At 35.9% G+C, this 26,673-nt stretch overlaps 1 protein-coding gene across 2 annotated transcripts; it reads right to left on the reverse strand.

Annotated features, from left to right (window-relative positions):
* Positions 1 to 14,401: 14,401 nt before the first annotated feature.
* On the reverse strand, positions 14,402 to 25,020 carry snx10a (sorting nexin 10a). 2 transcript variants are annotated; one of them, XM_067361565.1, is made up of 8 exons: positions 24,956 to 25,020; positions 24,612 to 24,787; positions 20,672 to 20,711; positions 17,743 to 17,829; positions 17,472 to 17,572; positions 16,175 to 16,273; positions 15,526 to 15,741; positions 14,402 to 15,253 (listed from the first exon to the last, which is right to left on the reverse strand). In XM_067361565.1, the coding sequence occupies exons 2-8, from the start codon at positions 24,770 to 24,772 to the stop codon at positions 15,085 to 15,087; spliced, it is 873 nt and encodes a 290-aa protein (XP_067217666.1). In that variant the 5' UTR covers positions 24,773 to 24,787; positions 24,956 to 25,020; the 3' UTR covers positions 14,402 to 15,084. The 2 variants fall into 2 exon arrangements, with proteins under 2 accessions (XP_067217666.1, XP_067217667.1); XM_067361566.1 differs by lacking the exons at positions 24,612 to 24,787; positions 24,956 to 25,020 and adding an exon at positions 21,708 to 21,975.
* Between the last annotated feature and the right edge of the window lie 1,653 nt (positions 25,021 to 26,673).

A 26,673-nucleotide genomic window follows, 5' to 3' on the forward strand; every position in this document is an offset into this window, starting at 1 on the left:
ATCACACTCGGAGGCGCGCACTGAACTCTTCACCTAGCAGCGCGCAGCGCGCCCCCAGCCTTTTCCTTCCAGTTAATGCGTTAAATGTTGTAGTGTGACACCTAGTGGTTAAAGGGAAGAAAATCATGCATGGTGAAAAGTGAATGCGTGTTACGAATTTCTTCGCTATGGTTTGCAACAGTAATTCGTATATACATTTTAAGATACATATATTCTCGAGTATCATAATGATATTTTGTGCAGACACTTGTGTTGTTTGCAGGTCTATTAGTTCTCTGGAGGTTCGGTCGATATAATTTTCATACATCACTCTCTCGTGCGTTCTCTATTATAAAGTTATTTATAAAATATGTAATATGTTTTCTTTCTCTCTCTCGTTAATTTTTATTTTTTCCAACCCCCCTCTCTCCGTTATTGTTTTATTTTTTAAGTAATATTTGGTAGCTCTATTCAATCTATTCTTTTTTAAATGTAAGCGTCTTATTAAAACCAGGCTAATACTGTTTTGATACCACTATATCTATGACACACCAGATACAATGGAAATAGAATACGAATGGGAGATAGACCAAAAAAAACAAAAAAAGCACTCTTGTTGATTAGATTTTGACGTGCACAGTCCTTGGTAAATTTTCCATTAGGTGGCACTAGAGATCTTATATTGGACTATGAAGATTTGTCAGCATTAAGATGAGGAGGACTATATCAGGAGCTAGAGACTAATTCACTAGAAACAGGTTTAACCATGTTTTGCCTTTAGGTGGGTAAGATAAACAGCAAAACATTAATACTTATTCCATGGCCAAATTAAATTTATGTTCAAAGTTAATCTACTTATGTCTGAATTTGGTCTTTTAGTGTAACAAATACCATTAAACAGGATAAATTGTGTGGCTTTCTGTGAAACTACATGAATATCAATGGATGGAATCTTTCTCAATAGCTACTGAAGCTACACTATTTGAAAACAATTAGTCTTTGCATCAGGGCTATTGCTAAAAATTCAGGGGACCTGCAGGGACAATTTGTATTTGTATTAGGCCTCGTCTCCCTTAGGCTGGCGGGGCTTGAGATAGTTACTGTTTTTGTAAATCATTAAATTTAAACAAAATGAATAATGAAAATGACAAGACATGGCTCAGTAGCTAAAACATGAAACGTGTTCTATGCAAATGAGAGACACAGATTCTGAGAGCTCTATGAGGATCTCCATTTGACTGCATGTGTCTCTGAATGACTTGAAAGATGTGAGTCAATGATGCAGGCAGCAGCACTAAACTCATTCGCTACTCACATCCTGTCTGACAGACACTCCATCATTCTGACAGCTGTCGCTTTATCGGCTTCTGCTTGGCACACACCCATGAACACACAGACACACACAAACTGCCTGTTGTGTATGAAGGATGTGGATGTTGGAAATACTTTAGAAATAAAATGGAACTATTCTCATGTTGACGTGCTTTGTTGTAAATATTTATCTCTGTGTGTGTAAATGTGCATGTGTGGGTTTAGTTGGCTATAATTTGGGGGCAATTTTGTTAAAATTCCTTCTGGGAACATCCTCAATTACAAAAATGATTCATATATTAAATACATAAATATAAACTATAAAAAATGAATTTTATTGTATTATAGGGTAAGATGGGGGAAGATGCCACTTTTAAATTGTAACATATACACTGTAAAAAAAATCCCGTTGTTTCTACGGAAAAATACCGGCAGCTGTGGTTACCAGAACAATACTGTAAAAATGGATTTCAGTACAAAAAAATCCCAGTAAAATTTACGGTAAAAATATTTAATTAACTGATATAATGTTAATTTACCAACCTAATGAAGTACTGATATCTGTTTTGTATCTTTATAATACACTGACAGTCAGTAAACACAGTGGTGATTAGAGTCACATGATGAATCAAAGTTCATCACAAGCAGCTTTTCCACAAGCTGAGGAGGACAATACTAATATATAGAAGGAGCACACAGTGTCATTCACACACACTAAACACCATCATGGTAACATGCATGAAATTTTAAAAATGCAATAAACATTAATTTAACAACATTAGATGTAACATAAAACCCTAATGTACATAACTGATTAGAAAAAAATGAGAAAAACTAAGAAGAAACAGAGTTATTTCCACAAAAATATATCAAATGTGAAGTGTCACGCAGGGAATTGTGGGAATGTCAATTTACGGTTTTTCACTGTAAATTTTACAATGAATTGTTATTTTTCACTTTCAAAAACTGTATAAAATTTAATTACATTAAATGTACCGTTAGATCTATTACAGTTATTCACCGTATATAGTACGGAAACTTTCTGTGAACCAATTAACAGTTTTTCACCGCAGCATTTTTACAGTCTTTTACTGTTAAAATCACGGTAATTCTTTACAGTGTAAGTTTAGCATGTGCAGGATAATGATGCATCAGCCATTGTGTTATTATAGAAAATAAATAGAAACATTTGCTAATTTAGTTGTTATAGAACAAAATGTAAAATTATTCAAAGATGCCATCTTACCCCACTGTCAAATGAAAATTACCCCAAAGTACTTTACTCACCCTCAAGCCATCCTAGGTGTATATGACTTTCTTCTTTCTGATGAACACAATCAAAATTTATGAAGTAAAATATCTAGCTTCTGCCAGACCACCTTCCGTATTCAGTGTACAAAAAAGTGTAAAACTCCTATTCAACTTACAGAAAAAGTGTAACTGACGCAACGCCAGTTTGGGAGAAGCCAGATATTTTACTTCATAACATGTTAGATATGGATTTTTTTTTTTTTTTTTCACAAACGCATTGCTTCGCTTCAGAAGGCCTTTGTTAATCCCCCGGAGCCGTGTGGAGTATTTTTATGATGGATGAATGTGGATGGAAGCACTTTCTTCAGCTCATACTTATGACCCCATGTTCACTGCCATTATAAAGCTCGGATGCATCAGGATATTTATTAAAATATCTCCGACTGTGTTCATCAGAAAGAAGAAAGTCATATACACCTAGGATGGCTTGATTGTGAGTAAATCTTGGGCTAATTTTCATTTGAAAGTGAACTAATCCTTTAATATAAAATACTAAACTATTCTATGTAAATCAACTATTCTAATTAAAATTGTATTTTGACAATTTAGTTTAATAATTGAATAACCGATGACAGACAAAGCAGAATCCCAGTAAAAGAGATTAATCTGAAAGGTACATTTATTCTATGACTTATAGGAATGTTTTCATATTTAATTGCCCATATTTGAATTGAAGATATATAATGATAGCAACACTATGAATGCAAATTTAATGATTTCATTCAGCTGTAGGTTTTAATGAAATGTACATCTACTTCACGGAAATACTAAATAATCCCATTAATTACAATAAGCACTTTGGTCCTTCTGTGGTCCTGGTTTTATCTTTTTGCTTCATATTAAAAACTATAAATTTTACTCCAAAAATCTATAATATTTAATATAATACAATGTCATAGATCACTGAGTCTTTTTATCTCTTTAAAATTGACATATTGCTAATTAATATTCATCTTTCAGGTGTCCTGATCATACTTCATGATTATATCACATCATATTTCATCACATTTCAGATCAAATCCATCTCCTTGTGTGATTCCCATGTGCACTGTAAAAAGTGGAAATGTGCTGTTGCTAATGTAAAATACTATTTTGACCCTTAAAAGTGGAATCCAGTGTGTGTGTGTGTGTGTGTGTGTGTGTGTGTATATATATATATATACACACAGACACTGAATTCCACTTAATATATATATTAAGATATTTTAATTAAATAAATTTTGATTTAAATGTTATATTAAAGGGTTAGATCACCCAAAAATGAAAATTCTGTCATTCGTTAATCTTCGGAACACAAATTAAGATATTTTTGTTGAAATCCGATGGCTCTGTGAGGCCTGCATAGGGAGCAATGACATTTCCTCCCTCAAGATCCAGAAAGGTACTGAAAACATATTTTAATCAGTTCATGTGAGTACAGTGGTTCAATATTAATATTATAAAGCGATGAGAATATTTTTGGTGCGTCAAAAAAACAAAACAAATTAACGACTTATATAGTGATGGCCGATTTCAAAACACTGCTTCAGGAAGCTTCGGAGCATAATGAATCAGTGTATCGAATCAACTGTTCAGAGCGCCAAAGTCACATGATTTCAGCAGTTTGGCGGTTTGACACATGATCCGAATCATGATTCGATACGCTGATTTTTTTAATACATTACTTATTAATATTAGTATAATAAATATATTAAAGAGTTGGTTCACCCAAAAATGAAAATAATGTGAATGAACTGATTTAAATATGTTTTTAGTACATTAATGGGTCTTGAGAGAGGAAATGTCATGGAATTGCCTCACTGAGCCATCAGATTTCAACAAAAATATCTTAATTTGCATTCTGAAGTTTAACAAAGGTCTTACGGGTGTGGAACGGCATGAGGGTGAGTAATAAATAACATTATTTTCATTTTTGGGTGAACCAACCCTTTAATATATTTATTATATTATACGAATATGAATAAGTAATATATTTAAAAAAAAAATGGATAGCTATATTAGGGATGCACAATATATTGTTATCATTTTGATTATTGGACCGTATTACAGATTTATTTATTTAACAATATCTGTCAATAGTAGATATTTGATTAATAATTTAACAACAATGCAATCTTTAGAAAATCACAAAATGTCTCTTTTTTAAATGTTACACAACATTACAATGATGTGATGCCTAAATTCACTTATTGCATTTAAACTTTTTACTGTTTTAATTTAAATGTATTTATATAAAAACAATAAAAGTCTATGCTATGTCCTCTTGCTTGTTTGTGTAAAAGGCAGACCGCTCTACATGTGGCATCAGACATCCCTTTAGGCCAGGGGGCTTGTTCCTGTGTCCTGAACTTTTCCTTCCTTTTCTCTTGCGTCTTATCTCATTTTCGCTTTACCTTACTCTTTCCCTCATGTGCTCCTCCTCAAGCTGTCACTCTCTCAGCTTGCTCTCTCTCTCCTTGTCTATCTCTTTTTCTCCTCTGTGTTTTATGTGGCTGAAAGAGAGAGCACAGTCAGCACAGGAGAAGTTAATGCTGCACTATTATAGCTCTGCCACCTATTGGGGGAGCCTTCTAGCTGCTGACAGGGCAGTTTTACGCCTGCAGAGAAGCTGTGTCTGAGAGAATCTGCCCTCTGAATGACATTGCATACTCATTGTAAATGTATTATGATAATGAGCTACAGAACAGCACATTGTAATTATTTCGACAACAGCAGGGGGAAGCGAGTTATTAAGCTCATTCTGTTACCACTCCTCCCCCTCTGTATTTCACTCTCCATATCTCAGTCCTCCTATATTTCTCTTTTTCTTTCTGAAAACTTCAGTTTGTAAAGGTTTAATCAGCACGAGCAAAATACAAACATATTGCTGGGAAAAAAAACACAGATAGCCCGCAACATGATGTAGCGTTTGTGTGTGTGTGAAAGAGAGAATGAACGTGTGTGTGTGTGCACATTTAAGTGTAGAGTGATAGATGGCCGACAGGCTACATGGCAGCTCATTTCCTCCCGACTGGCAGAGAAAGATGTTACGGAGTTGCCACAGCAACTGCAGCCTGTCAGCTTGACAGACAAAAAGATCTCTCCCTGTCTCTCTTGCTCTTATTCTTTTGTTCTCTCCTTCCCTCTCTTTTCCCTTCTCAGGTAGGTGATGAAGTACTGCCGTGAATCAGAGGATGACAGATTGATGGGAGATTTAAAAGGCTGCTGTACAGCCTAAAATTCCTATTTAAACTGACCCATGAATAATGCATGTGCACTCGCCTTCACAGACATACAAACACACAGAGACAGAGAATCTGCACAAGCTCTTGTCTTGTCTTAATTAAGCAACGTAGTTATACAATATGTCAACAATACTACTATTATTTTGCATTTTATTTGCATAATCACAAAACTGCACTATATATTTGCAGATTATTGCAGACATTTGCAATTATTTACAAAGTATGGCAATTATTTATTCACATCAGTTTTTCCTTTTTGAAAAAAATAATGTCCATGCTGTGACTGGTAATGGCTGCTAACTTTATGCACCAGCTGTTTACTTTGAAATGCTTGTAGCCTATATACTTTAATTTTCACATTTGCAGGCTATGCTATGAAGCAAAAAAAAAAAAAATGAAAACTGCTTTTGAATGAAATATATTAGAGGTATGTCTGGCTGCGAATGACAGTGGTTCTATTCCCACTATGCAGAAACCCTTACCTTTAGGTCTTCCTCCAGGAAATTGACCCCTCCCCTCTACCTCCACACTGCTAGTGCCCTCTAGAGGTCTGGTCGTATTTCATGTTCTTCATGCCTCTCTGGAAGACCAATTTGTCTTGTTAAACTGTTTAAAATGAACATATCGCTCATTGTTATTCATCTTTCAGGCTTATCATATTCCGATCATATATTTAAAACATTTGTAGCTATAACTAGCAATTTATGTCTCAATGGATGTATTTTTGGTACAACGATTAGAGAAATTGCATGTCTAAACCCATGCACTGTACGTGAAAATGTGCTGCTGCTAAAATTACTTCTGTTGGTGTAATCCATGTCTTCAGGTTTTTTAATATTAGGAATATTACCCAGACTATTATTTTTGACATGAATAAAAAATGTAATTTAAATGTTACCATCATTGACTATCACCATCAGCATGACCACTTTAATGGTCTCATATATATGTATATATATATATATATATATATATATATATATATATATATATATATATATATATATTTATATATTTATTTATTTATTTTTTCAAAGCACAAAATATAAACAAAAACAGTCTGTGTTTCACTTGAAGGAAAATTAAAATGCAGTCCTTAGGTCCATAATGGCCACATTTAAGTTATTTTTAAATATATTCAGAGCTTATAGCATCACAATAACACTCAAAGGCTGGCTGAGAATAAACAGTTTATATAAGTCAATCTGCCAAAATAGCTCCACTTTTGCATTGACCCTTTTAATACATCTTTATGTATCATATTTGTCGGTGATAGCCCACAAAAGACCTCCTAGTAACCATAGCCTGCTGCCATTTCATATGCACCGATATTAAAAGCCTTTTAATTATTCGCTGACACTATGTAGCCCTAAAGAATATGCCCCACAACCTCTAAAGGCTCGCGGTCATATCGCCACGGTCATGAACTGATTTCATATGAGCACGCAGAGACAATTAAACCTCATCTGCCGCTTTGCCTATCTGCTGCGCGGGGCTTCATTTAACGACCATTTGTCTCAGTGATGGATTTCCTATTTTTACCGACAGCAACCCAGTCGAGGGACGCGTGAATTATAGATGTGGGGGGCTCAGCAGCTCGCGGTGAAATACTGTCAGGGTGAAGAAGAGAGAGAGAGGGCTCTTGCAAAAAAAAAAAAAAAGAAAGAAAAGAAAAGTGGACAGCGGCTGTTTTTTAGCTCACGTTTCTCCTGAGAAGGACGTTTATCACCCGGGTCGCAGGAGGTGATGTATCGTCGTGAGGACGAGCGAAAGAATGGCAGCGTAATTATGGCATTAAAAGAGAGACCGGACACAAAGCGAGAGGAACGTAATTTAAATTGTTTTGTTTCCCTGGAGCTGGATCCTGCCCTTGAGTGACACACTGAAATTGGAAGCAGTTATTTATGTCTTCACACTAATTGGAGAATTTAATAGGCTAGGTCTCTGAGAAGCAGTCTCGATTTCGTCTGTTCAGTAGGCCTAATAGATCGTCTGTTCCTTCCTTTCTCATTTTTCTGTTTGCATGTTTCTTCTCTTCTCTTCTCTTCTCTTCTCTTCTCTTCTCTTCTCTTCTCTTCTCTTCTCTTCTCTTCTCTTCTCTTCTCTTCTCTTCTCTTCTCCCTTTTTTCTTTTCTTTTTTATGGTGGTAGCCATCTCTGAGTGATGCCTGCCATCAGGACCCATCTGTGCTGCCCAGCCCACAGATGAACGTCATTTCCTAAACTTGTCAAGGCTGTCAGACTTATTCTATTTATCCTGATGTTAATCATGAATTCTCTCTTAATGTATTCTAATTGAACTGGCTGTCCTGCAGCATGTTTATGTGTGTGTCTATCTCCCATCATGAATCTGAAGTGAAGCGAGAGAGGGTTAGTTATTAGAAAGCAGAGGGGGTAAAACAAGGAGAGAGCAGAACAGATGGTCTCCCTCGCCTTTCCTCTCTGCGTCCCTCGGCCTCTCTCCGCCATTAGTCACTCAGTCGGTTATGCACATTTGCTCTTCCTCTGTCTCTTTCATTATCAAATAGGAAATAAGATTACATTCTGCTGCCTTGCAGCTGCATCATGCGTACATTCATTAATATGTTTGTGCATGACTAACAGCCATTACAAGTCACTTTGTTACGTCATTAACTAACCATGAGAATAATGTTTGGCACAATAAAAACTGCTGTAAATATACTTGTATTTATTGGGTACTGTTGTGCAGTGTGAGGGATTGCTCATGCCAAAGAGCAGCTGTAATAGAATCTATAACCTCTTTAATGAGCGTTGAGTCTGAGTTGCACTTCAAGATAATGCTCATCAGTATTTTAATGCAAGGAAAAAGTAAATGAAGGTAAACCAGACTCATCATTAAGGGGAAAACCAGAAACACTGTACTGAAGCTGTGATAAAAGTACACAATGATTCCTAACCAGAAGTAGACTACATAAATACATGTAAATTATACTTAATTTACTGTTTTGTTATGGGCTATATGTTTGTTATACCTACATTAATTAATGTAAACCTACATAAATTACAAATACTCCCCATTAGTTAAAATTCTGTTTGATTTTACCACAGCTGCAAAGCATGCTGGGTGTCAGCACCCCATTATTAAAGGGGTGGTTGATATACTTTTTTAACTTTAGTTAATGTGTAATGCTGCTGTTAGACCATAAACAACGTCTGCAAAGTTACAATGCTCAAAGTTCAATGTAAAGGGAGATATTTTCTTTGAAAGAATTTGCTGTTTAAGGACTACAACAAACAGCTGGTAGGGACTACAACGTGCAGGGTTAGTGACATCAATAACCCTAAAACTTACATAAACGCTGCCCCTGAGAACAGGCAACAAAGGGTGAGGCCATGTTGGGCTTCTTTAGAGAAGAGCAAGAGTTGTTGTAGTAGAGTGCCATGCTGTCATTTTACACCAGACTGCTTCACAAACGAGGGTCAATTCAATGCTGGATTTGCACAAAAGATTAACATGATGGCACATGCTAGTCGATGAGTTGAATCAACTCCACAGCAACTACATAAATGTATCCACTATTTCAGAAACATCCAGATGTATTCTATAACTCTCCATCAATGTAAGGCTCAACAACGTTACTGACAATTGTCATTTTGGCTGTGTGAGATTCTCCAGCTTTGTTGTTGAGCAACCAACGTGTGAGTTGTTAAAGCTCCGCCCTCTTTTGGAAAGCAGGCGGGAGCAGCAGCTCATTTGCATTTAAAGGGACACAGACAAAAATGGCATGTTTTGGCTCACACCCAAATAGGAGCAAATTTGACAAGTTATAATAAATGATCCGTTGGGTATTTTGATCTGAAACTTCACAGACACATTCTGGGGACACCAGAGACTTATATTACATCTTGTAAAGGGGCATTATAGGTGCCCTTTAAAGGAATATTCCAGGTTCAATACAAGTTACAGGGACAATTCACACAAAAATGGAAATTATAACCCCTTATTTACTCAACCTCAAGTTGTTCCAAACCTGTATCAATTTCTTTCTTATGCTGAATGCAAAAGAAGATATTTTGAAGAATGTCAGTAACCAAACAATTGGTGGGCAAGTGCCCCATTGACTTCCATATTTTTTCCCCAAATGGAAGACAGTGGGGCCCATCAACTGTTTGGTTACCCATATTCTTCAAAATAACTTCTTTTATGGTCAGCAGGGGAAAGAAATTCATGCAAATTTGGAACAACTCGAGGATGAGTAAATGATAACAGTTATTTCATTTTATGGGTGAACTATCCCTTTAAGCTCAATCGACAGCACTTGTGGCATAGTGCTGATTACCATATAATTAAAAATAGACTTAGTAAAAATAGATAGATCCTCCTTTTATTTTTAAAAACCCCAAAATCTGGTTATAGTCAATCCAGGAACATGTTGCACTTGGTGGTTCTGCTCTTTGCAACAAAGTGAATGGGGCCAGTCTGTAAACATTAACACATATAAAAGTATATAGTCACAAAACATTTTCTGTAACCTAAAACAACCATACAAATAACATGAGCAACATTACAGCTCAAACGATACACAATTTTCACAGTGAAAATTCACAGTGCTTTTATAAAATTGTAAGCTTCACATTTCTGCTTTGGTTCAATTATTTCCATTTTAAGTGCTGCACTATAACCTTGGTGGAAGCAATCCATCTTATTTGTCTGTGCACCTCTGTGAGATGAACTCAAACAACATCCGATATTCCAGTAACTCTATTAAGAATGTTTATTAATAAAATGAACTGTAAACAAAAATTTTACACTTTCAAATACTAATGGTCATTGCAGGAGATAACATCACCATCATTAAAGGGTTAGTTCACCCAAAAATAATGTCATTTATTACTCACCCTCATGTCGTTCCACACCCCTAAGACCTTCGTTCATCTTCAGAACACAAATTAAGATATTTTTGATGAAATCCAATGGTTCAGTGAAGCCTCTATTGCCAGCAATGTTACTGTACCTCTCAAGATCCATAAAGGTACTAAAAACATATTTAAAACAGTTTGTGAGTACAGTGGTTCAACCTTAATATTATAAAGCGACGAGAATACTTTTTGTGCGCCAAAAAACCAAAATGACTTTTCAACAATATCTAATGATGGCCAATTTCAAAAAACTTCTTCGGAGCTTAACGAATCAAATCAGTGGTTCGGAGCACCAAAGTCACATGATTTCAGCAGTTTAACAGTTTGATACGCGATCAGAATCACTGAATCGAAACAAAAGATTCATACAGCTTCGAAGCAGTGTTTTGAAATGTGTTATGCAACAAATGTAGCATTGATAATGCTTAAATGATATGATATCCAGTATATTAGTTAAAAATGAACATTTTTCAAATTAGAAGTTGATGAGGGGGTACATGAGCCATACTGATGTGGCTATGCAAGTACATCAGACAAAAAGGTTGGGAAACACTTGTATATAGCCTGCACTTTCGGCCGTCCACCCATTTAAACTGGCTGTCAAATAAATCACAAAAACATTAAAAAGTAAAGTGCACAATTTCTCACTCACTCTTTTTCTTTGCCTTTTTATTTTATGGGTGATTTTGCCCAAGCTGCAGTGGGGTATATCCTACATGCCAGCACACTCCTGAACTCAAAGCAGTTGTCATAGCAACAGAAACCCCACCTGCTCAGTAGCTGTCAGCCCAAGGTTAAGAGCCAATAAACCAGAGAAACATAGCAATTACTGCACAATATAACACACATGCACATGCACACACACAAAGTAATCCATCTGTTCCTTCTCCCCAGTTGATCAGTAGCAACTGGGTTTGGATTAGGTTCACCCATCAGGGTCCATTAAGTAGTGTTCATTTAGACCGGTTATGGCAGTTCAACCAATGAGCACCATGGAAGTCTTTACAGGAGGTTTGTGATAATACCCTTGGAAATGGAGTGACCGCAATGTGCTATTTCAAAGCAAATTATTAACATGACAGGTAAAGATAATCACATTGGACTCATGTTTTGATGTAATCGTAAAATATGAAACACAGAACATAATATAAACACATAATAGCTCATATAGAAATCCAAAGTAATGTATTTCAGACCTAAACAGATTAAAGTCTTCACATTTGCAACAAACACACCATCCTCATAAAATGAACGTTTTATTTGGCCAATAGGCCTCATGTAGTTTCTGATATTGGGTATAAAAGGGCAAATGTGGCTGATTTATCAGTGTCTCTGTTTTACTTGATGGTTAGCTTACCAGACAGCCAGTAAAAATGGCCAATTCTTGTCATCTCAGATGTCAAAATCAGACATGGCAGTGATTGGTGGGCTGAAAAGAGAATATGAGCATGTGACCGCACTGGAGGTGCATTTTATTGCTGTGTGTGAGGAACAATTAGCTGGTGTTACACAGCAAGAAGAATCCGATTCGTTCAGTCGTTTAATCCATCAGCCTGTGCTGAGCTCTGATCACTGTATTGACGGACCGCAGGGCAATGACAGCCATTCAGTGGTAATACAAGACTCTGCTACTGGCCTCTGGGACATGGCACTCATTTAAGTGGTTTATTTTATAGAATTTTAGAAAAATGACATGTCCAATTTAAAGAGCAAGTCTATTTAGACTGATCAGATCCTCCTAATTCTCTTATAACCCATTCTTGCTCCTTGCTTTTCCTTGGATCTGGCTCCGTCTTTCCTTTCGGTCATATTTCCCCCTCACTCTCCCTCTCTCTTTGTTTCTCTAAGCCTCCATTATTGGCTGTGGGGAGTCAGGTAATCAGTGCTGATTAATTCTCTTTATTGTTGGTCGTTTGTCTGCAGAGTCTGCGCTGTCTTTTCCGCTCAGCCTCACTATGAAACAGCCGGTGATAAATGACCGTCTCTTCCCTCACCCAACCCCACTATCACCACAGCAACCCCTGCTCAGCCTAAGTGCTTCTGATTAGTGACCCATGACTTGAAGGTAGAGGTGGCTCTTTGTTTTATTTCCTAATGCGACAAGTTTTGGCCCCTGCTGTGCCCTTAGGGACTTATTTGGTGCTCAGATGCTTTCTGGATACATTATACAGAGTCCTATCATTTGGTCAAAGGATGAACAGAGAGATGATTATGTGTCTTTGTGATTCATGAGCATTTAAAACATTTAACAAATGCCTGGTTTTTATGGTTACTATCTATCTAATCTGTCTATTTGTCTATCTATCTCTATCTATCTATGGTTACATATAATTTTTTTTATAGTATGTCTTATAATATTTTTGATATATAGCATTGATAATGTTATATAATATAGGCCTAATAAATATACTGTATATAATAACAGAATGGGTTTGGGTTTAGTTTTGGCACCACAGTGATGGTGATTGGGAGCAGCAGAGATTGGTGGGGTTTTGTGCTTCTGGCGATCAGGATGACAATACTGAAAGTGTTTATCGGCTGCTGCTAGATGCTGATGAATCTACACCTACGCAGATCGAACATAACCCCAATCAGACCACTGTTTTCAACAAAACATTACTGTCAAAAACTTCACCCCTCATTTATAGAGAGTTTAATCTCTCTCTTAAACAACGATTAGATACTGAAGAAGTGCTGCGTTGTGTGTGGAGAGAGAGATAAAGACAACCATTTAGCATCTGGCCAGGGGCGCGTTTCCCGAAGCGAACTATGGTCGCAAGTTTGGTCATTACCAATAGAGTTCAATGGGACTTACGACCATGGTTCACCAACGATGCTTTCGGGAAACGCATCCCAGGTTAGGTACATCATCTACCCCATAAAGGGTTAGTTCACCCAAAAATTCTGTCATTAATTACTCAGCCTCATGTCATTCCACACCCATAAGACCTTTGTTCATCTTCAGAACACAAATTACGATGTTTTTGATAAAATACGATGGCTCAGTAAGTCCTGCATCACTAGCAATAACACTCCCCTTTTCAATGCCCAGAAAGTTACTGAAAACATATTTAAAACAGTTCATGTGACTACAGTGGTTTAACCTTAATATTATAAAGCAACGAGAATACTTTTTTCAACGGTTCACGTGACTTTGGCAGTTTGATTCACTCTCCAAACCACTGATTCAAAACAAAAGATTTGTAAAGCTTCATGAAGCAGTGTTTTGAAATCACCCACCTCTAGATATTGAGTCGCTATTTTGTTATTTTTGGTGCACAAAAAGTATTCTCGTCACTTTATAATATTACGGTTGAACCACTGTAGTCACATGAACTGTTTTAAATATGTTTTTAGTAGCTTTCTGGGCATTGAAAAAGGGAGTGTTATTGCTGGCGATGCAGGGCTTACTGAGCCATGGGATTTTATCAAAAAATATCTTAATTTGTGTTCCGAAGATGAACGAAAGTCTTATGGGTGTGGAACGACATTAGGGTGAGTAATTAATGGCATAATTTTACCTAACCCTTTAATCTTTCAAACAAGTGGTCCATATTAGAGGAAACATAAACATGGTTGTATCCAGCTCTTATGCACCAATGACCTTTGCAATTTTTTATGTTTCTCATATACTGATGATGTCCTTTGTCCTAAAATGATAAGGCCATATTGTTGGATTAACAAATCATTCCATTTCATCAACAAATTCCGTCCATTTTTAAAAAAAAAAAAACATTTATTCATCACTCAACACTAAATAAATCACAATAAAAATGTACTTAAAACACTCTTTCCTCAAACATTTACAGTCTTCAGCTATGTTAATATAATAAGATTTTCTAAGAAATAAAGTAATGTGATATTTAACTTACTGTTATTGTTTTAAAATCTGTTAAACTAAATCACATCTGTACAGAAGAAAATGCTGAAGGGATTTAAAAAACTTTTTTGTCAGGCACACATTAAACGCATACAGTGGACACCGGAATGACATCAAGAAAAACATTTATAATGATGCTTAACTTTGTAATTCATACGGTCATTCACTCCTGTTCACTTTACTCCAATTGTTTGTTTTTTTTTCTTTCCAGGTCAGCTCTTCAGTTAAGGAGGATGATTTAATATGATGACCACAGGATATGAAATAAAGATATATATATATATATATATGAGAGAGAGAGAGAGAGATTAAAAGAAGATATCAAACAACATGAAAACACAAATATGACATGTAATAAAACAATCAAGACCTTTTTTCACTCATTATCCATCCAAATATAACTCTGGAGGCTGTAAGCAGTAACTGGGACTCTCTTTGATTATATATGTGTATGTATGTGTATATGTACATCTCTTTAGTTCATATAACTGAGTGTATGTCAAGGGTGCACATGCTGCGGGTTGCTAGGAGATGAAGACAGGCTGCTGAAGAGTTCTGCCTCAGGGGTTGTGGTTTGAAATTCATGGGCAAAGCTCTCACTATGGGACAAGTCTTCTTCAACGGGTGTAGCAGGTCCTATACTATTACCCAAGCCAGAGGATGTTGTACTGCAAAATAAAATAAATGCCATACAAAAATCAATCAGACACGAATATTCATGTATTCAGTGTAATGACTATATACATTATTTGAATCAATCTACATATTTAAATGCCCCTCTTATTTATTAAATGGCAAAATGTCTCTCAACATTTACTATGTATAAATGGTAATAAAGTTCTACCATGGCATTATAGATGAATAAAAGAAATAAGAAATTGACCTAAAAATAAAAAAAACACTGGAGAAGTTTACGATATAGTGAGACAGGGGCACACACCTGTCACAGTCTGAGTCACAGGATGTTTTGCAGTCTTCTTCTTGATGCTGTTCCTCCGGAGGGAAGCGTGCTTCACCGATACATCGCTGTATTGCCTGTGCGACGGTGTAATGCGTCAGTCCCCGTGCACACGCATCCATTTTTGCAATGCTCAGTTGTGACTGCAAGAACAGGTGCAGTCGACTGTCTGACAGCAGTAATGGTGTCTGTAGAACCCTATAAACACAAACAATTAAATAAAACTACATGAAGTATAGTGACTTTTAGAAATTGGTGATGAGGCTATTTAAAGAAATACAAAAATACACTGCCTTTGATGACTTCGACAAAGAATAAATATGAATGCTATACAATAAAATACTGTCAAATGCTTTATCTATTTTAATTTCTATATTATCTATACTATTAAATATTGGACAAATATATACTATATGTTTGGGAAAAAATGCTTTTGGTTAGAGTAAAAAATATTTACTCTATCTAAAGGATTACTGGGAATGTGTCTTGTTACAGCAGCCACTAGATGGCAAAAATACTGCATTTCCTTCTTGTCTAATATAGAATAGACATGACATAATTACTGAATTATATTTTAATCAAGTTTATCATAAACGATGACCAAAAACTTGAAGTGACTGAAGAAACTCACGCCTCAAGAAACTGTTGCAGCCCCTGCATCCGTTGAGTGATCTGGATGTCGTTATTGAGATTGAAGAAAGGATTCCAGGGAGGGAGTTTAGGTAACTCTCTACAGAAACAAAAGACATGTTGCAAAGAAAGGGAGAGATTACACTAATTTCATTAACAACAAATTTTAAGCATGCAGTGACTTTATAAGACCCTTAAAGGTTCAATATGTAAGATTTCTGTCCGCTAGAGTCCTATTCAAAACAAAGGCGTAGATTGATGACGGCAAGTTTGAGCGTAGAATCTTGGTACATGTGGTCTTCACATCACAGCTGGTGGAAACAATCAGGATAGGACTCAGAAAGAAATCATGTTCATGGATGTGATTATTAATGTTACTGTAGTATGAAGCAGAGCAGGGCCGAGTGTTGTGAGAGCTGAACGAGGCCGCTGGAGCGATCGCGTAACATTTGCCTCACAAGGAGCGGAACCTTTATTATGCCACAGTCGCCGGCGCCGTTTCCGCTTTTCCGGTCATGAGTATAAGGTAACACGGCTCTGTTTATCATATTAGATACATTTGAGAGTGTTGAAAATTATGTTATGATGTTACTCTGTGCGTTTGCTCGGCGGCTGCTGTGAGACACTTGTTTGAGACACACTGCAGTAAGATATATTATATAAGAATATTATATTAAATGCCGGATGGCTTGTGTTGATAAATGGCATGCAATTAATTTTAAAACATATTGTATGACGGAGAAAATTATGTATTACTGTTACTAAAAATAAAGCTGCATCTGATTATGCCATGTTAGCATGGTACTCGCAAAAAAAAAAAAAAAAAAAAAATTGATTTAAACAATAAGACTAAATGTGTTGAGCTATATAACAATGATTAGTTTTCTGTCTATAAATGTACCCAAATAGTTGTTCCCATGTCTATTAAAACGTAAATATTAAAGCGTCGTTGGTGTTTCCATGGTTTTTACAAAATAAAACCAGAAACTGAGGGTAACGCAGATATGACGCAATTGACAGGCAACTTCACACGTCCCGGAGCCTTGGTTAAAATTGGTTAAAATTTTCCTCACGATTTACAAATAGTTGGAAACATTTGGGATATTTTAAGTACTCAAGTGAGCAAAATATATAATACTGGCCTAGTGGTTTTTGGATATTTTACTGCAAAAATCTTACATATTGCACCTTTGATAATACCAAATGACCACACAGTACTTTTTTTCTGCTTTATTTTTATTTAAAATAAAAACATAATATTGTATTTGCTACAGTGTTAAATCCTCAAATGTACTTACATGAGCAGAGCGTTGTTCTGTAGTTTCTGCCGCAACCAAACAAACTCACTATACCTCCTCCTCACACAAGAGGTCTTCTTCCGGAAACACATACTATTGGTCTGTAATTAAGATGAATATATCGAATGTTCTCATTGGTAAACATGTTGCGATGCCAAAAAAAATATGCACAGACAGAGAGCAAACATCCATAAGAATATCAAGTTGTCTGATCAACAACATTCCCCAGTAACAACAAGTGCAATATAAACATGTGCTGTACTGCACTCACGTGAAGACAGATCTCATAGCTGATGTACGCGTGCCAGAAATCCTCCTTGTGTACCTGAGGATCTCGTACCCATACACTTACAAACTCCTGCAACAAGAGAAACAGTCAGTGTTAAGTGTTTACAATCACTGAAGTGTTTCAAATCGATCAAGGAAGTGACACAGCCGAAAGTGTGCTTCGTTTTTTTTTTCTATTATGAGTTACAGTTTTACCCTTTTTTAAGATAAGTGTTGATTCAGAACCTGCCCTTTCATCCACATTTTACACTAACTGGAGTTTTGTAGGGTATTTTACACCTCTTTGTTTGTAATGTGCAATTGGAATTTTTCGAAACAATACACTTTGTTGCATCACAGCCAACAAATCCATTTGAGGTCAAACAGAACTTCCCTATAAATTTTAGACATTGCAAAGGGTTTTTACTGGAACTTCCTGGCAAAATGACAATTTCCTTTAAAGGGATAGTTCACCCAAAAATGAAAATTTGATGTTTATCTGCTTACCCCCAGTACATCCAAGATGTAGGTGAATTTGTTTCTCCAGTCGAACGCAAATTATGATTTTTAACTGCAACCGCTGCCGTCTGTCAGTCAAATAATAGCAGTAGATGGGAACTTCAACTATAACAGTAAATAAAACTTGCTTAGACAAATCAAAATTAAAACCTGCGGCTCGTGACGACACATTGATGTCCTAAGACACGAAACAATCGGTTTGTGTGAGAAACCGAACAGTATTTATATAATTTTTTACCTCTAATACACCACTATGTCCAACTCCATTCAGCTTCCGGTTAGTGAGGTCAAAAAACGCGTTCTGATGACGGAAGTGATGTCTCGCCAATAGACTTCAATGAGCGTGAGACATCACTTCCGTTGTCACTTCCTCACTAACCGGAAGCTGAACGGAGTTGGACATAGTGGTGTATTAGAGGTAAAAAATTATATAAATACTGTTCGGTTTCTCGCACAAACCGATCGTTTCGTGTCTTAAGACATCAATGTGCCGTCACGAGCCGCAGGGTTTAATTTGGATTTGTCTATGGAAGTTTTTTCGACTCTTATTGTTCAAGTTCCCAATCACTGCTATTATTTGACTGACAGACGGCAGCGGTTGCAGTTAAAAATCATAATTTGCGTTCGACTGAAGAAAAAAAAGTCACCTACATCTTGGAGGCCCTGGGGGTAAGCAGATAAACATCAAATTTTCTTTTTTGGGTGAACTATCCCTTTAACCAACATGTATAAGTCATATCAATGAGCTAGGGTTAGTTCACTCAAAAATGAAAATTCTGTTATTAATTACTCACCTCATGTCGTTCCACACCCGTAAGACCTTCGTTTATGTTCAGAACACAAGATATTTTTGACGTCAGAACAATTTCTGACGGAAAAACTGAAAGCGCTGAATGTAAACAGTGTATGAGAATAACAGAGAAGAAAAGATATTGTTGAATAAAAAGTATCCTCGTCGCATAAAATTAAGGTTGAACCGCTGCAGTCACGTCGACTTAAGTACCTTTCTGGACCTTGAAAGTGGTGGTTAAAGGTGCTAAAGAGGATCTTTTTGTCGACTGAGAAACCAAAGATTCCTCAGAAACCTGAGTTTTTGAAATGTAAACACTCGTATTGGAACACGAGTGTTTACCACCGTCATTCGCTGTGTCGTGTTAGTGTATTCATTATGTCGGACTCACCGCAGGTAACTCATAATCTGTGGTTGTTACTCCTGTCTCCGGACAAAAACATTGCATGCAGCGTCTGTGGAGTGTGGAAAGTTACTGGAGTGCGCAGCCGCGCTCGTCTCTCACAAGGAACGTCATGGCAGTGATTGATTGACAAGCCAGAGGGCCAATCCGCGCATGTCTCTCACAAGGAACGTCACGGCAGTGATTGACAAGCCAGAGGGCCAATCGCTTGGCTGATGTTTTTAAGGCCTTACCTCGTGCACAGATGATGTATATTAATATTATTACTTTCAGTGCACCTAATAAATAGTCTTTTATCAGTTAGTAAAGACAGTTTCAAGTAATATTGCAAAAATGTATAAAACAAAACATCACCTTTAAATTGCCGTCTATGGACGAGTCATATAGCCTACCTCTTGGATTTTATCAAAAAATATCTTAATCTGTGTTCCAAAGATGAACGAAGGTTCTTACGGGTGTGGAACGATATGAGGGTGAGTAATTAATGACATAAATTTCATTTTTGGGAGAACTGACCCTTTAACGAAGCACATACAAAAGACAGTGGAAGAATACAGAAGTTTGTTGCATATAACCCATATTGCACCTGATCATATAGTCATTCAGAAAATATAAAAAAATAGGAGAGCCATTATTTTGAAATAAACATATCCCAAAATATAAATAATTTTTATGCAAGTTAGCCTTTATAGTATTGCATGGTTGTGAATAGAAATTTGATAAACAAATTAAACAAATAATGTGAACTGCAGCCAGTGGAATTTTGTGCTGCCAGTTTCCTCTTGAAAAATTCCAGACAAAAGGCCTGATGCAATTTTAGTTCAGTTACAAGGTGTAATTAAAAAATTGTTTCCACTAAAGAGGCTTTCATTTTCTTTCTCTCTTACAATGATCAAGTGTTCATTGAACTAAAAAGGCAATGGAAAAAAAGTAACTAGTTAAATGCTTCAAATATCAACATTTAATTTTATCAAAATAAAATAGTCTATTTGAGTAGACTTAATTTGTATTTGAATATAATTTTGCACATCAGGGCACCAGTCACAAGATGAGATGTAATGCTTTACTGATTTTTAAAGCCATGGTTTCATTATCAAAAAACAACAACAACAACAACAACAACAACAAAAACAATCAGCTATGTAGATAAAAATAGCTGAGTCACAGAGTGAAACTGTTGATGAACATGAAATGTAAAGAAAAAAAAAAAAAGACACTGACCTTCTTCACAAAGCATGCATTTTCCATCTCAGAGATTTGACTGGAAAAAGAAAGAGACTGGTTTTGAGTGATTTTAGTATTTGGATTGTTTTGGTTCTCTTGGACTAAGACTAGAGAAAAAAAATTACTTTAAATAGGAAATGGTCTAAAAATAACAACTAACAAGTTTTATAGTGTTATAACTGTGATTCATCTGTTAAATCAATGTGAGACTAAACACTTCATTGAAGTGATTGAGCAGCAATGCTGACATTTCATAACTGAGCAGGGTAGCAGGTCCCAGTGAGGAATGGGCTAATGTCAGACATTAAAACAATAAATTAATCTTATGTTACAGCAAACGCAGACATTCCTTTATACTCTTTTAATTAATTTAGACTTTGTTTTGCTGTATATGCTTAATAATAGCATGCTACCTAAGAGAGAATGGTCTAATGTGAATTATAAAGCGGATCACTTTCCCTTTTTTGTGCATACTAAAATGGACATCCCATCAGCATTAGCCCAAACAAACATGCCATCAGTGACGTTCATTCATATTCAAACTAATTCACTATGATGATAACTTAATTACTCGAGTTGACTAGGAATCCCAGACTAATTGGCCAGCAGACAGCGAGTTACCCTAAGCACCCTGGACTGAAGTTGGTTCATGGCTACCCTGACCTTTTGGTACTGTTTTATATATATATAACTTATATATATAACCAAGGCTGGAAACTTTCAATGCACTGCGCAAAAAGATCAAAGAATAGTTTTAACAAAAGTCAAAGAACTTTATAAGAAAAGAAATCAAACGTGGTGACATTAAATTTAAAAAGAGAAAAATAAACTGCAGTGTGAAAAAAAGAACCATTCCGCGGTGATGTTCTGTTTGAAAATCTCGCTGAACGGCTAGTTTTCACTGAAACACTTGAACAACAGCTGTACTCCACAAACGTTTTCTACTGTTTCGATAACATTCATTATAGTAAAGCCTATGTTTACATATAATTTCACGTTATATACACTGGGATACATTATTTGTTATTCTCACCTTTTCTGTCGTGTTTTATGTAAGCCTTGGTGTTTTGTTACTCTTCCGCCGCTCTCCAGGTGCTCCTGAGACTGGTGTGATTAAAACTGGCTGCAAGTTCGCGTGTGGGGAATTTTTTTTTTTTTTTTTTGACTTTCAGAGTTTGATGTGCGCATGCGCGGTTCTCACTCTGAAAATACTTCTCATTAGCCTATCTAGACTACGTTTATTGTTTATCAGCAGGTGCTTCAGCAACGGTATTATTACACCAGATAAAATGTAAATATTACATAATATGTGAGTTGTTAGCCTATTGATTTGGGAAAATTATGTAGCCTACAAACCACTATCAGTGATCGATTTGTCTAATAACAAGGAAAGAAAAGTTCTAGAATAATTATAGGTGAGAAATGTTCCATGGAACTACGGTATCATTTGTCAGTTCATACCTTGAAGAACAGGTTTAGGCTACTTGCTTTTTTGAAATAAATGATGAACTAACATTCACAATGATAAGGTCCCTCCCTAATCCACCCAGAACCTACTACTGGAACAAAGTTGCAAAAATAGGTCATTGACATCATGATTTAACTATATTAACATAGAAACAAATGGCCCCCTACATGTTTCCAACTTCCTAATTCCAGTTGGTATTTAGATGTGTATTAGATTTGTGATGCTCTGGCCAGGCTATATCCTTCTTTGCAAACTAAATGGGACATTGACAGTAAAGCCACAACCCAAAACCGTTATTACACATGCAAAGTCAATCATAGCCAATCATAATAGAGATCATTTACATGTAGAAATATTAAACAGGCTGGTATAGAAGCAAAAAATAATAATAAAAAATCTTGTAAGGAGAAATAAGTATGTATCTTTTACCGTTTCAGTTTCATTTTTACAGTCTAACAAAATGTTCCAGAATTTAGGAAGCCAGGTCACATAACAATCACCACATGTGTGGTCTGTGGGTGGTACATGACATCTATCTCAGCATCTCTCTTTATGTGGTATGTGGACAGGGCATGTTGCCACAAGACCCAACATTTTCAATTATCAGTGAGTCTTTTTCAACATATATGGATATAATTGCCAAAAGTTCCAAACTGAGAAGAAAGTTTGCTATTTTGCGTAACTATTCTCCAAAGACAAAAAAAATACAAATAATTTATATTTATTTAGTCATAACAAAAAATAAACCATCAAAATATATTTTTATGTGGAGTTTAGGTATTTACTATAATGAAAAACAAATATTTGTTTTATAATCACATATTTCAGTATGCATATCTAATGTATTACAGAAAGGAACTAGTTAATAGGTAAATGTATATCAAAGATATTTGTGAACCTGGACCACAAAACCAGACATAAGGGTCAATTTTTTTAAATTGAGATTTATACATCATATGAAAGCTGAATAAATAAGCTTTCCGTTAATGTATGGTTTGTTAGGATAGGGCAATATTTGGCCTGAGATACAACTATTTGAAAATCTGGAATCTGAGAAAAAAAATCTAAATATTGAGAAAATCACCTTTAAATTTGTCCAAATGAAGTCCTTAGCAATGCATATCCACTCACAAAAATACATTTTTGATATATTTATGGTAGGAAATGTATAAAATATCTTCATGGAACATGATCTTTACTTAATATCCTAATGATTTTTGGCATAAAAAAAAAAATCGATAATTTTGACCCATACAATGTAATATTGGCTATTGCTACAAATATACCCGTGTGACTTATGACTGGTTTTGTGATCCAGGGTCACATATGAAATAATATATGGTGTTCCTCATGGATCAATTCTTGGGCCACTTTTATTGTCATACATGCTCCCTTTGGGCAACATAATTCAGAAATGACATGAATTTTCCATTTTTATTCTAATGATACAACTAGGCCTATACATTTCTTGAGTTCAGAGACACTGTTGTATTATAGAGAGGTTGTCTGACTGTCTGTCCAGCATTGTAAAATGGATGAAAATTTTTTTTTGAAAATGAACAAAGATAAAACTAAAATTCTTATTGTGGGCCCAAAGCATGAGAGGGAGAGGGAGAGGATAGGACACCTTGGCCCTGCAATCTAAGAAAGAAATAAAGAACTTGGATGTCATTTTGGACTGTGACCTGAGTTTTATATTCATATTAATCAACGGACAAAAACTTGTTTTTGTCATATGAGAAATTTTGCCAGGATTCATCCTTTTTAATCTTTAAATGATGCAAAGAAATTAATTAATGCATTTATCTTTTCTCTTCTTGATTATTATAATGCTATACTGGCTTGCATAAGGTTTGTATAGCTGCAATTAATACAAAATTCAGCAGCCAGAGTAAAACAATAAAAGGAGAGAGAGTATATTACACCAATGGAATTAAATTGGTTTCCAGTTCACCAAAAGACTTATGGTTCTTTTATAATTTATAAAACACTTTATAATCTGGCACCTTTATATATTACAGACTGTCTGTCAAGATAAGTTCCGACGTTTACGATCCTGAAAATTAAAATTTACTGAAACTTACAATATACAGCAAATCTTAAAATTTGGTGGTACTTCTTTTAGCCACTATATGCTCCAAAATGTTGGAATTGTTTACCAAATTAAGTGTAAGAGGCTTCTAGCATTCATATTTTTAAAAGGCAGGTTAAGACATATCTTTTTCATAATTTTTTATAATTAAAATCCAGGACTCATAACATTGATTAGCTGATAGAATGCTAGAATGATTTAACATGTATTATTCTTACCAATAGCACATTTACTGATGTAGTGGGCAGTATCAGGGATTTAAAAAAGATTGAAAGTTTAGAGGTTCTGTTTATTTTAGATTTTTACACATTTATTAGATTTAGCATATTTTTTTTAGTTCAGATACAACACTTTCATCTTTAACATATAGTTTTTACCTTCCATCGTCTTGATCCTTGTCTTGATCCTCCATGTGTTGATGTGCTTGACTGGTTTTCAGTGGTTGGCTACTTGCAATATTCCCCTCTTCTGGTAACAGCTGACTGCTCTGCTGCTCTCCATGATCCTCTGGTTCATTTGTTGACATAGTCTTTGACATTCGGCTATTCTTCAGCTATGCAGGAAAAAAAAAAAAAAAAACTCTAATCAAATTTTTTTTTTTTTTTAAAAAAAGAGACTGATTTGCTTTAAACTTCCATTTTCACTTCTATTAATAATTAGATGTATACTTGAATTATATTTTGATCCTGCACAGTTTCTAAAATGTATGTATTTTTCTTACCCTGTCTGGGAAATCCACTGTTAAATGGGAAATAACTAATTTGCAGCATGTCTTACACAAACATACATTCAGCAAACCCAGTTTACATCACTGTTTTCTGACTTATATACTGTTGGAGGAAGTGATACATGGGTGGAGTTTGTGAGTCGAAATTTACATACAAAAATTGTGTAACTTGAGAACCCCCACCACCACCATCACCACCACCAAAGTAGCACTTTCAGCTCTGCAGGGGTGTTAAAAATCACCTGCTGATTTTTAAAATAATTGAACAGATCTCCAAAATAAAACTAATCAGATTCAATCACATTTGCATTGATAATTTACTCAAAGGTCCAGTAGGGTGGGAAGCTGGACTTTTACCTATCAATACCAAACCCTGTGTCACAATGAGGTCCACCACTGTGAGACATTACCTCTACCACAACAACCAAAAGGATTTCCTAATTCAAAAATCAGTACTTGTGACCATAAGGATGTACAGATATTGGATTGTACCCTTGTTAACATAGAGCTTATGAGACACTCAGGACACTCTGTCTGTCTGATGTTATACAACCCCAATTCCAGAAAGGTTGGGACATTTTGTAAAATAAAATCAAGAATCTGTGGTTTGTTAATTCTCTTTAACCTATATTTAACTGACAAAAGTACAAAGAAAAAAATGCTTTTCACTAAATGAATTGTATTTTGCAAATATGAATACATGTTGATGGCAGCAACAAAAAATGTTGGGACGGAGGCAAAAAAGTGAAAGATTAAAGAATATCCAAGTTAAACTGTTTTGAAACAGTCCACAATAAGCAGGTGAACCGGTAATGGTGAGGGTATATTGTGTTTGGGTAAAAGGAGCATCCACCAAAGATTACCTCAACACTTTGTGCAAAATTTCATGAGAGAATTGTCAAACAATTCAAAAATCACATTTTTCAATGCAAGATTGCAAAGTATTTAGGTCTTTCACCATACCATGCATTTTGAAAAGATTCAGGGAATCCAGAGAAATCTCAGTACATGTACAGCAAGGCAAGAAAACCTCTGCTGAATGTGTGTGACCTTCAAGCCCTCCGATGGCATTGCGTGAGGAACCATCATGCTACTGTGTTATAGCCACATGGGCTCGGGAGTACAGATAGCCTTGAGTTCTCTGGGCCCGAGCTCATTTCAGATGATCTAAAAGACGAAGTGAAAATGTGTGCTGTGGTCAGATGAGTCCACCATTCAGCTTGTTTTGGGGAAAAACAGACTTCAACCTCTCTGTCCCAAAGACGAAAAAGACCAGACTTTCATCAACGACAGGTGCAAAAGCAAACATCTGTCATGGTATGGGGTGGATCAGTGCAAACAGCATGGGTGACTTGCATATGTGTGAAGGTACCATTGACGTGGAGGCATGTATTGGGATGTATACTGCCAACAAGATGACATCTTTCCTGGGAAGCAAGACAATGCCAGGCCTCATTCTGCACATGCAACACAGTGGTTTCTTAGACACTCTACACAAAGAGGATGTGCTTGAGTGGCCTGCCTGCAAGTCTGGATATGTCTCCTACTGGAAATGAATCAAACAAAGATGACCACAGACTGTTGAGCAGCTGTCTTGTATCAGGTGAGATTGGGCAAAAATTCCACTTCCAAAACTGCAACAGTTAGTATCTTCAATTCCCAAACGATTAAAAAGGATACTTAAAAGGAAAGGTGATGTGACATAGTATTAA

The sequence above is a fragment of the Chanodichthys erythropterus genome, chromosome 15 (genome assembly GCF_024489055.1).
Source record: "Chanodichthys erythropterus isolate Z2021 chromosome 15, ASM2448905v1, whole genome shotgun sequence".
In the NCBI taxonomy this organism is placed as follows: Eukaryota; Metazoa; Chordata; class Actinopteri; order Cypriniformes; family Xenocyprididae; genus Chanodichthys; species Chanodichthys erythropterus.

Coding starts and splice junctions, on each gene's coding strand:
- snx10a (XM_067361565.1), bottom strand. CDS start 24,772: ATGTCAAAGACTATGTCAACAAATGAACCAGAGGATCATGGAGAGCAG. Junction 20,712..24,611: donor AAGGATCAAGACGATGGAAG/GTAAAAACTATA, acceptor TTCTTTTTCCAG/TCAAATCTCTGAGATGGAAA. Junction 16,274..17,471: donor CAGAACAACGCTCTGCTCAT/GTAAGTACATTT, acceptor TTGTTTCTGTAG/AGAGTTACCTAAACTCCCTC.